Below are 18,153 nucleotides of genomic sequence, written 5' to 3' on the forward strand. Positions count from 1 at the left end.
TAAATACTGCATTGCTACATTGTTTCTCTAAGGCTAGAAATGCTCTTACCTAATTTTTATCTTGTCTAAAAGTGGAAGGACCGTTTTAGCCTTGTTATTTTTAGCTGTCACTGAACCTTCTTTCTCCATTAAGAATAAATGTTAGCTAAGTTGATTTATAAGCTCTGTGTTGATCCTATAGACTATAATTTGTGTCTGTAATTTAAAAAGAACCTTTGGTTACCGTCTCCTTTCTATGACATATTTTTGTAACAATAATATTTTTAGCTATTGTTTTGTGTTGTTAATGTAGAGAATTACAAAGAAATGTACAGACCCACCTAGGTAACCATTACTTTATAACAGTAATAAAGAGGCAGTATGGTAACCATAGTATTTTTAGCTATTGTTTTGTTTTGTTAATGTAGAGAATTACAAAGAAATGCACAGACCCACCTAGTAACTATTACTTATACAATAGTAATAAAGAGGCAGTATGTATCTAGTGTCTGGAAATCAACACAGGATTGTAAACTCTATAAGGTATATCTGTATCTGTCTATAGGATGAAGAGTGACTCTTCTCCCTTATTTCCAAGTTCATGTCCTTCTGACCAAAGGAAACTGTTGCTAAAACTTAGTGATGATTTCTTATAGCAAACAGGACCTCTCCTTTTCTTTATTCCCTTTTACAAAAAAAGAAATCAGCCCGTATGCACTACTCTGCATATTTTCCTTTGACACCAACTCATGCAGATCTAACTCTCTTCGAGTAGTTACTGTATGAATGAACTATGCTTTACTTAGTTGCTCCCTCGTGAATTTTTCCAGGTTTTTTGTTTTTCTCTTTATTTATTTGCTGTTTTAAAAATGCTGCAACAAACAATTCTGGAGATATTGCAGACTTTTACAAGTATATTCATAGGGTACATTTCTACCGATTGGATCCCTGGTCAAAGAACACGGTATAATTTGTCATTTCTTACTGCATTGTTTTCTTTAAGGTTTCAGCCATTTACGCTCTCTTCAGTAGCATTTGCAAGCGTCTATGGCACATATTTTAAATGTAATCGCCTTGTTTAAATTCTTTGTTATTGGAGCCTTCTAGTATGATGTGAAGTGGGACCCCCAAATTAATGCTATTTCAATGCTGTTTTATCTTTATTACATTTCTGCGTGCTTTTTCGCCTGCAGAAGAAAATCTGAAGTCAGTCTTCCTAATGACTGAGGTTGGCGGGCTAGAATGTCTTGAGGGTGGCATTCCCACACAAAGCTCTCCAGCTGCTCAGTCCCTAGGAAGCCCAATTGTTGATGTGTTCTGTCTATTTTATATATTGCCTACAGGAGGAAAGCTGAACAAGGACCTGCGACATTTCCTCAATCAGCGGTTCCAGAAAGGGTCTCCTGATCATGAGCTCCAGCAGACCATAAGGGATAACCTTTACCGCCATGCTGTGCCTTGTAAGTAGCCGGTTTAAGGCAACTGACTGCTGGATGGGTGTGTGGAAAGTTATTGGAGCCAGAAGAACTCTCCAGCTGGTTCTGGAGCACTGGTTGGTCGGTTTGTTCACGTAGCAACTTCCTAAGTCCAGGGAATTGTAAGTGACTGTGGGACATGTTGCATAGCGCAAGGTGAAATTACTTGGCTTTCAGTTTCTGGCTCTGCCACGTACTTGTTTATGATGGCAGATAAATTAGTTGTCCTTTGCCAGGGCCAGTTTTTACATCGGTGGAAAGGACATCCGACTTATTCAATAGGACTCTTTGGAGGCGCCCACGGGATGAGGCATGTAAGCACATTTTGCACAGTACGGGTGTGGCGTGAGCCTCCATAAATGTTAACCGTCACTGTTACTCACGGGGGTGGACCAGGCCAGAGGCTTTCACACTGACCTCTGCAGAGATCAGTGAGTTACTTCCTCATGGCCTCAGCAGACTCTTTCTTCTTCTCCAACATGACCTGATTCATAGACCTGGATTTCATGCACAATCTTTTTTGAAGAAATGGTTTCCACCAATTAAAATCCCATGAACCCGTTAGATCTGGCTAAATCTGAGAAGGCAGGACTTGGAACATAGGGACTATGAAAGCAAGGTTTTTGTGTTGAGGGAAGGAAGGAAGGAAAGGACAGAAGGGAAGTCAGTCTAGGGGGCAGAAGTTGTAGTAAAGTATTACCATACATACCTAATTAAAAGGTAGGAGTCCCGGGGAGACTTAAAATGATTTCATTTTATTTAAAATTAAGAAGAAGGAATGATTTTGATTTTAGTACTTAGAATTTTTCTTTTCTTTATTACCCAGTCCTTCAAAGCTTGAAATTTAATTTTTTTAACAATAACATTTTTTTAACAATGTTTTTTAGCAAAAGCAGTAGGAATCGTTTGAAGTTGAAAGTATCCAGCTTATTGCTGTGATTTGTTTGCTATAGTGGTTTTCTTTCTTTCTTCTTCTTTTTTTAAAATAGTATTTGCAAGGGTATGCTGGAGTCCTAATGTTTACAGATCCTACTGCAAAACGATAATCAGAACTTAATGTAAGCTGTCATAGATCTGCCGGGACTTAGGCCTTTAAAGATCTGGTCCTAGAACAGCCCCCTGCTCTTCATTTTACTTATTAATAAAACCAAGGCTCCAGTAGGAAAAGAGGTTGAGTGTAAGGAACTTGGGTCTGTGCCCCAGGGTTGTCTCTTTCTGCTGAGTGGCAGAACTACCTTTGAAAGAGAAAATGTGGCGATAAGCATTAATGTGAATCTCTGGGCCTCTGTTTTCTTTTGGTCTTTCAGCATGGGAATTGAATGCTGTAAACTTACATCCTACTCATAATCCTTTACATTTGGATTAATAGTAATTCCTAATGTTAATTGCATGGGTTGTAAAGGGATTACGATTCTTTTTATGGGTCAAGAAACCAAGGCACCAAGGTAAGCCAATACAAAACAAGGCTGAAGGTGACTAAGACTGGTGGTCTCCCGAGTCCACCATTGTCCTGACTCTGATCTACTGATCAGTTTTACCCTTGGAATGACTCTTTGAGGTTGGGATTTTTAACACCCAGTGTACAGATGAGGAAACAAAGTCATGGGGAGATCAAATCACTGAGAAGTGTCGGATTTAGGTCTTCTGGATTCTTACCACCTAGGGCTGCTTCTGTGGCTGTACCAGAGCTGCTCTGTTGTTCTGGGACGACAGGTTGAATATAGTTTTGCAGAATTTGGTACTTGCAGAATCATGAGTGTTCTCTGTGTAATTTTTCCCCCACTTAGATTCCAATTTAAGAAATGGGGAATGAAGCAAATGAGCACACCATTTCTTGACGCATCTGTGGTGTTACTATGGTTACGTTTTGGCATGCTTTCCCATTTATTTTTTTCCACCGATTTATAGGACCTGACTGTGAGCTAAATGGCTTGATTTTAAGCTTACCGCTATATGGGAATTGGGGCAAAAATGACCTCAGCCTTTTAAACACAGTGGAAAATCGTGTTTCGTCTTTGTGTGTATAAAGCCCCTGGTATTAATGTTTCATTTCTGTGAAACCCACACGTTAGGAATTGGGAAGGTAAAAATGATCTTTCTGCTGAAGGAGAAAACAAGTAACATTTCATTATACATTTCCTTCATAAAATGGGAAGGAAATTCAAAAGAGGGCTGTTTCTGGGTCTGGCGCAGCCTGGGTACCTTTGAACATGAGTAGATCAGGGGTGACTTGGGATTCTGTTATAGGCCTGGAGAACTCAAGCCACATTTGTGTTTTTTTTTTGATTCTTTGGTCCACGTGATTGGTAACTGCAGAGCTCTCTGCCAACCTGTTGTGCCAACGTATTTGGAAGCCGTTCACTGGGAGAATATATCCCTCCTGATTACACTGTAACGGTGCTCCAGGGAAACAAACTCCTGTGATCTCCGTTTTCCAGAACTTCCTGCTGCTGATATTTTAGTGACTTTCGGTATTTTGAGAAGGGATGACCTCATGAACAGGTGCTTGCGAAGTTGGGGTAGACATCTTTTCTTTTCTTTTAAATATTTTATTTATTTATTTGACAGAGAGGGAGAGAGAGAGAGGCAGGCAGAGGCAGAGGGAGAAGCGGGCTCCCTGCTGAGCCAGGAGCCAGACTCATGGCTCCATCCCAGGACCCTGGGATCATGACCCGAGTCTAAGGCAGACCCTTTTTCGGCTGAGCCACTCAGATGCCCCTGGGTAGACTTCTTTTCTTATACATTTTAGGAGATTCACTTGTCAATAGAAATTAATAAATAAAGCCCCTTTGTTCTCAAGTTCTTTGTAATGTCATCATAGCACCACAATGGATTTTTTACCATTTAAGATCCCATTTTATCCTAATTCCTTGGTGTAAAGACAGTAGAGGTAATAGCGTCCCTATTTTACAGGTAAGGAAATGGAGCCGCAAATGTGACTTCCTCAAAATCCTTCCATTCCTAAATGCCACATTACTCATGTCTCACCCAGGGCTATTTTAATTTTCCTTATTTTTAACAGCTTTATTGAGATACGATTCACACACCATACAACCCACCCATTTAAAGCATTCATCCAGTGCTATTTTTGCTCTGGTTCTTATTTTGCTGCACACCCCCTTTATTTTGTCTTTATTCAAAAACTTTTATTATTTTCCACAGTCAGGAAAAGGTCATCATAGTTGAAATTTAATTATATTTACCATTGAAAATCACCACCACCACCACCACCACCCCTTGCCCCAAAATTAAAAAACCCAAACCAGAACTATAACAGAAAAGAGAACTGAATTGCGGGGTGAGTCAGAGGCCCTAGGGTGAAGTCTGAGGGCTTTTCTCTTGCTGTGTGGTCTGCCACACGTCATGTGACCTCTCTGAGTCTCATTTACTCTTTAATAAAATGGAAATGGAAACATCCACTTCAAGCATTGTCTCACCAGATGTCAACAGCATCCCTAAGAGATGGGTCTATCAGAGGAAACAGAGGCCCAGAGAGGTTAATAACGTGCCTTGGGTCACTTAGGTTAACAAGTAGCTCGGTCAGGGTTTCAACAGTTCTGACTCCCAGGCCGGCGTCAGTGAAAGTAGTGCAAGTAGGGCCATATAACATGGACCATTGAGAGGGGAAGACGCAGGAAAAAAGTTTCTCATTGCTGAATTTTATAGTTTTAACTATGTAAAATCATTGGGCCTTATGGCACCTTACCTTAAACATAAGTATCTTCTCTCTGAGGTTCGAGTAATTCACTGATAGGTGCAATAGAATTTTCATAGTTCTTTAAGTGGTGATTCAGCCTTTAATACATCACTGTAGGATTCTCTGGGGATGGCTCGGTTTATCTTATTGTTCACTGAATCTCTTCTTAATACACCTTTTTAAAATAAATGGATTTGAAATTCAGGTAAATGTCATCTGCGTTGCTCAGTTCTCTCATTCCTTAGAGCCTTCTGGAAGATAGTCTTGTCTCCCACACCTCAAATTTTCCTCCACGGACAGCCCCCTGACCTTGACATTTCAGTCCTGCAAATGTTATCCGTCACACCGCACACACCTGGTGCCTTCTAGTGAGTGGGTGCCTACTGTCTCCTTCTTTTTCCCCACCTTGCCATCTGACCAGCATGCAGCCTTCTTTTATTTATTTATTTATTTTTTTAAGATTTTATTTATTTGTGTGCCTGGGTGCCTTAGTGGGTTAAACCACTGCCTTCAGCTCAGGTCATGATCTCAGGGTCCTGGGATCGAGTCCCACATCAGGCTCTCTGCTCAGCAGGGGGCCTGCTTCTCTGCCTACTTGTGATCTCTGTCTGTCGAATAAATAAATAAAATATTAAAAAAAAAGATTTTACTTATTTGACACACACACAGAGAGAGAGAGAGAGAAGCAGGCTCCCTGCGGAGCAGAGAACCCAACACAGGGCTCAATCCCAGGATCCTGGGATCATGACTTGAGCTGAAAGCAGGCGCTTAACAGACTGAACAACCCAGGCGCCCCACACAGCCTTCTTTTAAACTTGGATGCCACTTCTTTCACAGATTGGGCCCATTACCCTTTTCACTGCGGCCGGAGCTTCCAACGTTGACCCCTTTCCAACACCCATTCTTGCTTGCGGTGCCTGCTGGGTGTCTCTCTGTCCTATTAGAATCTAACTGCTCTGATGTCAGGGACCCAGTCTTCCTCAGTAACCAGCCCACACTTAGCTGCGTGCCTGGGCTGTAGAATGAATATTTGTTGACTGAATGAACAAATGAAGAAATGGATGAAGTTGCTCCTTTGTTTTTCTTGTTTTATTTTTTTCTCTCTGTTCCTTAATGGTTCGGAGAAACAGCAGAGCTGCCTTTGCCATAAAGCTTTCAGAATAAAAGGCAGCTCAGAGGCTTGAGCCCCGAGATGGCTGGTAAGGACTGCACTGATTACTTGGCTGGTAATCCGGACCCAGAGGAAAGAGTCAAGGTTCTTGTGCGCTCTGAGCTGGAGTACCCGTTCTCAGCGCCTCTTAATTAGTCTAGATAACAGGGTACCTCCTGCATTGATAGCCTTCTGCTTTATGACTTCTTGTCCTGGCTGATGTGACAACATCTGAGATTCTTGCTTTGAAATGACTGCTTTTCCTATGAAGAGAAATGTGTTGCCTGACGGGGCTTGTCGTTGACTGTACTGCCGCTGTGAGAACCAGATACTCCTCCTCCAGTAGTGCTGGTCCTCTGGAAAGCTGAACACCACCCCTCCCAGTCTGGCTCCCTTTTCTGGGGGCAACAGTAAGGAGCTTGTCTTTCTTTTCAAGCAAAGGTCATCTGAAAGAGGAAAGGATAAGTCATTTTTGTTCTGTAGCTTAATAATTTGTGTGTTTGTGTATGTTTTAAAGATTTTATTTTTTTATTTTTATTTATTTATTTATTTTTTGCAGATAGAGTGAGTGATTTCAGGGGGAGGGGAAAAGGGACAGGGAGAAAGAATCTCAAGCAGATCCCCTGCCGAGCACAGAGCCTAAAGCCGGGCTCGATCCTAGGACCCTGAGGTGATAACCTGAGCCAGAACCAAGAGCTGAATGCTTGACCAACTAAACCACGAAGGCACGCCTGTACCTTAAGGCTTTCTTGATCAAGGCTCTCCTTGATACTGAGACCACTGTATCTTGTGTAAGAGGCATTGATCAGTGACTTAAAGGAGTTTACAAAGGGATTAAAACTGTTTGATGTATAAGACACTTTAATGTGATGTGACATACCTTGGTGACCCTGGTCTTCCTTTGTAGAAGTGCCATATTCCAACAGGCACCTTAGCATCTGCTAACCGTTGGCACCGTTGTTATCTTGAATGTGACTGCGACATCATGGACACAAATTAACTTTGGAATTGTTTGAACCTGTGAGTGTCGCTTTAAGCACAGGTGTCTCCAGGACTGCATGCCTGAAATCGAACCATTCTGCAATTGAAGCTGATGATAGAAACTAGACCAGATTATCAGCAAGGGGCCAGAACAAAGATCTGAATATTGGAAAATTCCTTCTCTCCTGGGATGTGCATCTCTTGTTCATGTTGTGTTTGACACAAGTGGCACGCTTCAGATCATAATTCATGAAGTGGACAGTTCTGGAAGCCTCCCCAGGACTGATCAGATAAGAATCACAGGAAACTCTATCACTGTGGTTATTGCCCTTGTCCTATCACTCAAGTAAGTGCTGTCTCAAATTTTAAAAAAAAGAAAGAAAGAAAGAAAAAAGGATTGTTTCGGGGCGCCTGGGTGGCTCAGTGGGTTAAGCCGCTGCCTTCGGCTCAGGTCATGATCTCAGGGTCCTGGGATCGAGTCCCGCATCGGGCTTTCTGCTCAGCAGGGAGCCTGCTTCCTCCTCTCTCTCTGCCTGCCTCTCTGCCTACTTGTGATCTCTCTCTGTCAAATAAATAAATAAAATCTTTAAAAAAAAAAAAAAAAAAAAAAAAAGAAAAAAGGATTGTTTCGTCCTTTACAAAGCCTGGTCTCTTGCAGGAACATGGCTAGTAACACCCATAGTAGCTTGTGTGTGTGTGTGTGTGTGTGTGTGTGTACTCCTGATGTGTACGAGGTTCCTTGCATGATGCTTGCCAGTGTGTCGTTTCTCATGCTGGCCTCATGGAGGACAGACAGAATGTTCTGGACTTGACCTTGAACCCATTGGGCTGGTGAACCCTGCCTCTTTTCTATTCATTTGCAAACCTTTGCTGTCTAAACTACAATCAGTATCTGCCTTCATCCCTTCTCCATCAGTTGTCAACTCTCTCCCTGCCAGTGCCCTCTACTCGTTGGTACCATATTTTCCCGTGTGTCCCCAGCTGGTCTGCAGTCTGGGGACTCCTCCCACTCACTGACTACCCCCTTACTGCCTACCCCTGACCTTTCCTTTCTTCTCCATCAAAGCTTGTTTGTTCTGGGGGTGTCTGGTTGGCTAAGTCAGTTGAGCGACTGGCTCTTGGTTTTGCCTCATGATCTCGGGGTCCTGAGACTGAGCCCCACGCCTTGGTCTGCACTCATTGTGGAGTCCGCTTGAGAGTCTCTCTCTCTCTCTCTTTCTCTCTGCCCCTCTCCTCTGCTCACATGCAGTCTCCCTTTCTTAAATAAAAAATAAATATTAAAAAAACAAAAACAAAAGACAACTTATTTATACCTGGCTGGCTCAGTCAGTGGAGTGTGTGACTCTTGATCTCATGAGTCACGAGAGCTCATGAGGTATCAAGAGTTCAAGCCCCATACCAGGTATAGAGCTTACTTAAAAAAGAAAGAAAGAAAGAAAGAAAGAAAGAAAGAAAGAAAGAAAAATCAACTGTGTGTAATAAAACTTAAAATAAAAAAAGACTTATTTGTGCTACATTGAATAACTATTGGGCTGTCCTTGAAGAAGCCAAGAAGAAGTGAATGGTTCATGTTGTGGCACAGGGCTCTCCATCCTCCATTACGTGTATCTTTTAACAGGCGACTTTACAGAGGTGTTGCTAGAAATAGCCTGTGTAATGGGATGTCTGGCAACAAAGCAGGTTCATGGGTAAGGATGGATTCTTATGCTTTTGATGTGTTTTTGTGCTTTTTATAGTGGTTAACACAGTGTTCCATGAGCAGAAAACACTTTAAACACAAGATTGTATCAAGGGAAAGTTCCCCTCTGCTTGCTGTGTCACTGCTCATATACAGTCCTATCCCACCAAGGATAAGCTGGGGTAGGATTTGTGTTTCACAAAGCAATGCTACAGTCTAGACAGAGTGCTGTGCCAAATTAAAAAAACGATGGGATGAGAAAAGATACTTTTGTTTAGATGTAATTTTGAGTTAGAATCTGGGCTCAGATAACTATAAGCAAATTTTCACTGACACAAACATCTCTGGTGGGGTGTTGAAGAGTTGTGAAGGAGGTGGATGAGTTCTTTGCTACTCTGAGAACACCTGCCTGATAAAAGCCAGGTGTACAGCACAGGTCTGGGAGGACCCAAAACAAAACACCACTTCTCCTTCCTGGAGAAGGACCCCACAAGGAGCACTGAAGTCACTAGTGTAGCATCTGACACACTTCTCCTTGCCACACGAGGAAGGAGCCCTTCCAAAAGCAAGTTCATGAGAAGGACCTGGTCATTCTGGATGCAGACAATTAGTTCTCTTCTCCTCGGGGCTAGAACGTTCAGTGGGGATGGGCTTTCAGAAATGGTGCCCTGGAGAAGCTGGCAGGCTCTATCACTAACCACTTCTGGTAACTTGGGCAGGTTACCCAGGCTTTCTGGAGCTCCATTTCCTCACTACCTTTCTTGCTGTTTATGACAAGTACCTAAGCACCCCACAATAAGTATGGTACTTCATAGGCCGTACAGTGGTCCTCTGTCCCACACGATCTTCCTCCGTCCATACCCCTTTCCTTCTCGTTTCTAACAGGACTTGTCCAGTCTGGGAGTCTCCCTTTTTTCCTCCACAGGCCCTCATTAGGCTTTGAGCCTTACTTCTTTGATGATCATTTTAAACAATTGTGATAATTTATGCAGTTCTTTTCTGTGGGAAACAAGCTGAGTTTTCAAAAATGATATTCCGGGGGCACCTGGCTGGCTCAGTCAGTAGAGCGTGCAACTCTTGATCTTGGCGTTGTAAATTCGAGCTCCATGTTGGGCACAGAGATTACCTAAAAATAAAATCTTAAAAGAAAAAGAAGATTTTTCCAACATTTGTTGAGTAACATCCCAGCACTGGATGCTAGGCGAAACCTAGTGAAGATTAATAATTGGTTGATTTAGCCAGTAACAGGCAGGCTTGAAACAGCACATTCTCTGCATAATCCCAGCATCAGCTAATTCCCCCGTGTTCTTTTCCTTTGTATGTCTTATTATATGTTGCTAACCCTAATTGCCATTGTGTATTTGCTGAGTGGATGGAGTCATATTGGAGGAAGAAAAGAAAAGAGAAGCTACACACGGAAAAACTCCTCATACTAGACTTGATTTACATGTGTTGGTTATTAGCCTCATATAAACATGGCTTGATCAGTGTTCTCTACTGTGAGGTTCTTACAAGAGAAGATTGTACTCTAAAGACAAGAGTTTAGATTTAAGTTTAATCTGAGTGGGTATAACTGATAATCTTCTTATGAAAATGTGTTAGCCCAGCCTCACTGCTTAATAATAACCTCTGTCATTAATCCAGCCTTACTATACGTTCCAGCCACTATGCTCCATGATTTTCAAGTATTGTCTCTATTAACCCTCTCCAAACCCTGATGAGTTTCATCTTTGTATTATGAGTGTGGCCGTTGAGGTGTGGCGAGCTTAGTGACTTGAGTGTTGGAGGACGCACTGTTTGACCGTGATGGAACCCAGATTCATCCCAGCTCCAACAGCTCCCAAGAGTCCAAGCTCTTGGTTTATTTCTCTGGATGCATCACCTTAAAAACCATGTTTTCAATTAACCTATTGAATTTGAAAAAGAGTCTTCTCTTAATACCATATGGATTAGTCCTTGGCTGGGTGTAGGATACTAATATATCTATTTGGCAGACATGTTAATTTATTTAATTGCTTTATAATTCTGGCTGAGATTTTTCATCAAGATGAGTTGCAATTATAAAGCAATTTCCACAGCCATTTATGTAGGGACACAGAAGTTTTCACATTATTTTTACCATTTATTATTTTAAGAGAAGGTTTTATCAAATTTTAGCTTCCCAAGAATCACGAGTCAAGAGAATGAAGTACAATATATTTTTAAAGAAACCTCCTTATATCAAATGTGTTCATAGAAATATATGCAAATAAATTTTCCAGCTTCTGTAATGGGTTATATGCATTTATGCCAAAGTCCGAGTAGGGATACTTAACCACTTATGTTCTGTTGGGCTTACCTAGAGTCCCATATGAAATGAGCTACCCAAAATGATGACCTTGGATTTAAACAAGAAAACATCACTTGTATTATTTTAATCATAATATGAATAAACTAGACTTACTAACTGCTCAATGACGTTATTTTCCTCTTGCATTTAAAATTAATTAATTACACATCCCTATTTTTAGGTGGTACACTCTGATGTATTTAGGGGTAAAGGACCATGGTGAGTGCACCGTAATCTTGAATGGCTACAAAGTATTTAGAACTGTTAAAAATATATTGTGTGTGGGGCGCCTGGGTGGCTCAGTGGGTTAAGCCACTGCCTTCGGCTCAGGTTATGATCTCAGGGTCCTGGGATCGAGTTCCACATCGGGCTCTCTGCTCAGCAGGGAGCCTGCTTCCTCCTCTCTCTCTGCCTGCCTCTCTGCCTACTTGTGATCTCTCTCTGTCAAATAAATAAATAAAATCTTCAATATATATATATATATATATAGTGTGTGGGGAGAGAGGGAGAGAGAACAGAGGACAAGACAGTAGGTTAAAATATTAATAATAGATGAGTCTGGGTGAAGGATATACAGTGTTCTTTGTTCTATTCTTATTCTTGCAATTAAAAAACAATTGAAATAATTTCCAAATAAAGCATCTTAAAAATAGACTCATGCCAAAAAAAAAAAAAAAAAAAGTTAAAAACCAACCAATATAGTTTTGGGAAAATGGGACTGATTATGTATGAGTGTTATGTTCTTGTTTTTTCCCCCCTTGTAAATGTCAGTGTTTTTAGCTTTGAATTGAGATTCTGTTACTACTTTGTTGGACCTCGTGTATTAAAGTATACAGAGACTAACCTGGAAGACATTGTGCATATATTAAAACAAAAATTTAACACTTCTGGAATACCAAGTACATGTGATGTGCTTTCATTATACTTTCTCATTTAATCTTTATGGAAATCCTATAAAAGAAGTACTATTATTATTCTCCTTTATAGTTTTTTTTTTTTAAGAGAGAGCGAGCTAGTGTGTGTACGTATTCATGGGGATGTTGGGGGTCTGGTGTGCAGAGGGAGAGAGAGAATCTGAAGTAGGCTCCATGCCTACGGAGAGCTCCAGCACGGAGCCCTTCATGGGGCTCGATCCTACAGCCCTGAGATCATGAGCTGAGCCAAAATCTAGAGGCTGATATTTACCCAAGTGAACCACCCAGGCAACCCAATTCTCCTTTACAGATAAGAGAGCTGGGCTTAGTAAGGTTAGGTGTCTTGCCTTCCATTTCTGAAAAGAGATTGGAATCCAGGCTGTGAAGATGTGTACTAGAGCTCCCACCAGTAGCCACTACATTTTCTTTGTTCAGACTATGTGTGGGTACATCTACGTGTATAGATCCATATACACATACCAAGCATATTTAGAAAATAAGCTAGCAAAATTATTTTAAATAGATTCTAAATATCTACTAATAGGATTGTAGAGCAATACAAAAGTATAATAAAATTGTGATGATTATGAACATATATTGAGCTCTTGCCATGTGCTAGGGGTTACTCTTTCTTCAAAGTGAAATAACTTGCTCAAGATGTCACAGCTAATATGTGGTAAAGCTGTGCTGTCTTTTTCTCAAAGTTTCTCTCTTAACCAGTGGCTTATATTGCCTATTATTTATAGCACTACAGAACGTTTAAAAAAATAAGAGGAAAAAGAATCGGTAATTAAGCATATTCCCTTTTCTTGGTGGGGTGGGAAGGAATGTCTTTCGTTATTCCTTGTAAGATTATTACTTAGTTTTAGATCCCATCAAAGCTGCCATATTATACAACTCCGGGGGCACTATTCGGTTTCAAATCTATGTCAGTGGGGCCCTTAATGGAGGACAGCACCCTGACTGCATGTCTTATGCACTGACTGCGTGCCCATAGCAGATACTCAGCTAGACATAGAGCCCAAAAGATAGATGAAGTTGCCATTCGTCTGGGAGGTACACGTCTCAAGCATGCTTTCCAAATACAATGAAGCAGTGCCTTACTCCAGGGAGGAAGATATCCTTTGGATACTTTGATGCCAGAAGCCTAATCTAATCCAGTTACACTATCTCTTCATTCTTAATTCAGCTGATTAAAGGATGGAGACAGTATTAGAATTGCATCTTATTGGGTAGTTGCGATTATTCCATTCATTTTCTCTTCCATCCATGAGTTGATCCATCTCTTCAACCAACCAACCTCCACTTATTCCACTTCTCGGTCCATTCAACCGACACATATCGAATGCCATGATGAGCAGGTCACGACAGTGTGGTCAGCATGGAGGGGCACACTGGGTGTATTTCCAGGTTTATAGGGGTAGTGAGGAAGACAAACAAGAGGCATTGGTAATAGACTAAGTTAAGTCCCTTGATCTGGGGTAAGCCTAGGATGATCTGACATACAAGAATGGGCACCAGGTTCAGACTCAAGACCAATGAATCGGTGTGAAGAGGAAGTGAAATAAATACCAAAGAAGAAGAAGAGAAAACAGAGCATCCTGTTTCCCAGGGAGAGTCGGGAAACATCTACCTTTGTCACTGTGGGCAAGTGACCTCTACTTAACATCTCTCAGCTTAATCCTCATTTAAAAAAGGAATCTGTGGGTATTATAGAGGGCATGGATTGCATGGAGCACTGGGTGTGGTGAAAAAATAATGAATACTGTTATGCTGAAAATAAATAAATTTAATAAAAAAATTAAAAAGAAAAAAAGGAATCTGTTTATTAGGGACAGAAGAGATACATCAGCTAATCTAATCTCAGGCTCAGGGTAATGCAGTTTTTTGACAGTGCTTGCTCCTGAGAACCTCTTAAGGATTGAGAGACCACTTCTATTGTTGAGTTTCTTGAAATATGTAAGAACAGCAACGACACAAACCAGCACTCCAGGAAAAGTTAGGACGTGGTTTTAATGTTTGTGTTTAATCAATGCTTTTAACATCCACATAACAATGTGGTATAATTGTGCTGTTCACTAATTTCAAGAGGTATACAACATTAACTCAAGGTACAGTAAGAACAGTATAGTCTGGCAGTAGACCCCAAGTTGAAAGGTCTCTCATTCCTTTTAGTGTATCTTTTTAGCTATAGACATAACTTTATCTGAAGAGAACAGAAGTCAGGATTTTGACTTAGGTCAAATGATTTAGCCTCTTCCATTCCTTGGCAACTTTGATAGTATGGAATGCTATGGGATGACACCTTCAGATGAGGGCTTGCCTATTTTGGACTCAGCTTCCATTGCTTGTCAAGGGAAGGGGGCAAGCAAGATTATCCCAAGCAAGCAAGATGGGTCCTACCGGAACCCCAGTGTACCAGGGCACAGCCTTCTCATTGTATTTGTCTTCAATTTCAGTCATTCGAAGGAAAACTCTTCGGTCTTTGGACCATTTCTTCTGAGGTTACCCTATTTCTGGTTGGGGCTTTTCTCCCCTCATGACCTGCCTATTAGAACTGGAGGCTTATTACCGCCTTATGTGTTTTGCATTGGAAAGTGAGACAACATTTGGTTATACTAGAAATAAAGCAAGTGTAGTTATACTTAAATGAGTTTGACATTTTGCTCATTTCCCATCTCATAAGATAAGATCATTACAAGCAGATCTTATGGGATTGTTAGAAGTTTGTTTACCCCATTAATTGATTTGAGGGATGCTGGTGTTTCTTCTTTCCATTGCTGAATGGTTTTGTAGTCTGAACTTCACTTAATTAGTGATTTGGGAGTGGGGAACGCTGCATCTTTGTCAGTGGAATTTTGAAAAAAATGTTGCCTAAGCTTTAGATGAAATATTCTTTAAATGTGTACTATGACTTGAAAATGAGACATCATATAAATCCACTGGAAATTCAAGCCTAAGGTATGGGAGTATTGCCTGGGGAAATGTTGCAAGTACTGGGAATCTTATATGCTTTCCTCCCCATGGAGAGAAGTCTGTGTTTGAGTTTCGTGTTTGCTGCCCAGTCTAGCCCCACTCCCCCACCCTGTAGGCCACCTGTGGAAAGGTGGACATCAGCCTCCTTCGTCATGCAGGAGTTAGACACTCCATGCAAACGCACTGCAGTTTGGCGCCCTTTGGAGGGATTTTGTACTTTCTCAGGTCACTGGAGATGTGGATCATTTACACATTGAGAAACAAACTGTCCGATATAACTAAAAAGTACAGTGTCTCCAAGGAACATTGTGTATTTGAAAAAAAAATTACTTGTTGATTTCATGCTCCCTGTTTTGTTCTAAATTCGTATGACGTGCTGTAAGGGCCTGGTCTGGCAGAGCACATAAACCTCTCTCCCTCTCTCTGTTCTTTCCTTCCTTCCTTCCATTTCCTCCCCCACTCCTTTCTTTTCTTCTACCACAAACAGATTCATTTCTTCCCCTTGTTCCAGACTCTGGTAGTTCAGGATGACAATTTTGACAGGCATATTGAGTTATGAGAGACCTGTTAGAAAAACATTAGGGGCACCTGGCTGGCTCAGTCAGTTAAGGGTCCAACTCTTTTTTTTTTTTTTTTTAAAGATTTTATTTTTTTATTTACTTGACAGAGAGAAATCACAAGCAGACAGAGAGGCAAGCAGAGAGAGAGAGAGAGAGAGGGAAGCAGGCTCCCTGCCGAGCAGAGAGCCCGAAGCGGGACTCGATCCCAGGACGCTGAGATCATGACCTGAGCCGAAGGCAGCGGCTCAACCCACTGAGCCACCCAGGCGCCCCTTGGGTCCAACTCTTGATTTCATCTCAGGTCATGATCTCAGGGTCATGAGATTAAGCCCTGCGCCAGGTCCGTGCTGGGCATGGCGTCTGCTTGGGGTTTTCTCTCTCCCTCTCCTTCTGCTCCTCCCCCCACTCTAAAAAATAAAATAACATAAAATAAAATACATAAAATGTGGGGCTCTTGGGTGGCTCAGTGGTTAAGCCTCTGCCTTTGGCTCAGGTCATGATCTCAGGGCCCTGGGATCAAGCCTCCGCATCAGGCTCTCTGCTCAGTGCGGAGCCTGCTTCCCCCTCTCTCTCTGCCTGCCTCTCTGCCTACTTGTGATCTCTCTCTCTCTCTCTGTCAAATAAATAAATAAATAAATAAATAAAATCTTTAAAAAAATACATAAAATGTGATGTAAATTTTAAGTGCATAACAATGATTTTTTACAGAAACACATGTGCATCCATATGTGTACACACACACACACACACACACACACGCATGCACATCCATGTAATCATTACCCAGAACAATATATTGAACACATTAAACATTCCACCAGGTTCCCTCCTGATGCCTCCCATTGAATACTTGTTCTCCCTCCCAGAGGTAACTGTGATTCAGACTTATCATCCTAGATTAATTTACCTGTTCTTAAACATCATGTAAATGGAATCATACAATATGAATTCTTCTGTTCTTATTCTTTTTGTGAGATTCATCCATATTGTTTGCATGTAGCAGACTTTTTTTCTTTTTCTCGCTATGTAGTCTTGCATTGTGTGAATATACCATGATCTATTTATCCATTCTTCTGCCGATCTGAATTGTCTCCAGTTTTTAGCTACTGCTGGGAACGTTCTCATACAAGTGGACATATGTACTCAATTCCCACCTAGGAACAGGATTGCTGGATCAGGAGGTAGGCATATGTTGAGCTGCAACAGATATTGCCAAATAGTTTCCAAAGTGTTTGTATCCATTTGCGTTCCACATGTGTGAGGGTTCCAATCGCTCCTCATCCTTGCCAACATTTGCTGTTGTTAGTCTTCTTGATGTTTCCGTCGTCCTGGTGGATGTGCATCAGTATCTCGTTGCATTTTCCTGATGTAGAATGACACCTAGCACCTTCTCAAATGCACCTTTTCTATTTGGATATCCTCTGTTGTGAAGTCCCTACTCAAGTCTTTTCCCATTTTTCTTTTTAATAGGGCTGTTTGTCTTTTTCTTGCTGATTCGTAGTAAGAGCTGAGTTTTAAAAGCCGACTCTGCTGCTTATTAGCTGTGCTTGGATGGGTAGCCTGACCTTTCTGAGCTTCGTCTACGGGATGGAGCCAGTAATACCTCTTTATATAAGGTTGTGGTGAGCATGACAAGAGGAAGTGTATGTTAATTACTAAGCCAAGTTCCAAGCACAAAGAAGGCTTGAGTAACTAGTACCTAAAATGGGGGGAGGGAGGGGCATCGAGTCTCATTATCATATGAATGGCCCATTAAGATAGTCTATGTTAAGATGTTATAAAATTCTAATATTTTTTCTTCCTTTACTTTCCCAATATCCTTTTCTTGTTTTTACCCTTGTGGTACCAAAGGAAAAACAGTGGCCATGTGTGTAATACACTGTAGGCCAAAGTGACTCATCTCTTACAACGGAACACTAGAGGTCATATCTACTCTCCTGAGAATTTGGTCCATCCTTGCATCTAAGACAATGAGAACCAAAAGAGAGTTTCTGAAAAGGTGAGAGTACGATAAAATGTAGATAGACATGGGACCCAGTGAAAGAAATCTACCTGCCCTGGGTAGGGGTGAGGCCGTGTCTTTCATTTTTCTTCTTCCTCTCTTGTCAGTTAGCTTCTTGGAGACCAAGTTTCTCCATTGGCAAAGTAGGGGACTCAAACCTCCCTCCCAAGGTTGCTGTGAAGCCTAGCACAGTCTCAGTCTTGTGGAAGCATCTCACATATGGAGGGTGCTAGAAAGGATCTTGCTTATAGTGTTAGTGCTGGTGGTGATGGCAATGCTGGTGAGAACCTTGAAGACGCTGAACATAGCCCTTCTGTTTACAGATATGTCGCCCGTCTCCCTGAAAAGCTTGCTTTGGGGACAGAGGTGGGAGCAGTTTCAGGGAGTAGTGTGGCCTGCAGCAGGAAAGGGG

At 41.5% G+C, this 18,153-nt stretch overlaps 1 protein-coding gene across 18 annotated transcripts in view; it reads left to right on the forward strand.

Moving 5' to 3' along the window:
• MAGI1 (membrane associated guanylate kinase, WW and PDZ domain containing 1) overlaps positions 1-18,153 on the forward strand; it is a 636,195-nt gene that overhangs the window by 377,582 nt on the left and 240,460 nt on the right. For all 18 annotated transcript variants that reach the window (XM_013053627.2, XM_004738316.3, XM_004738317.3 and 15 more), the window contains exon 2: positions 1,323-1,439. In XM_013053627.2, coding sequence (XP_012909081.2) covers positions 1,323-1,439 — 117 coding nt within the window. The remainder of the gene's footprint in view (positions 1-1,322; positions 1,440-18,153) is intronic.

The sequence above is a fragment of the Mustela putorius genome, unplaced genomic scaffold, assembly GCF_011764305.1.
Source record: "Mustela putorius furo isolate JIRA1106 unplaced genomic scaffold, ASM1176430v1.1 tig00000095_pilon_pilon_pilon, whole genome shotgun sequence".
NCBI classification, from domain to species: domain Eukaryota; kingdom Metazoa; phylum Chordata; class Mammalia; order Carnivora; family Mustelidae; genus Mustela; species Mustela putorius.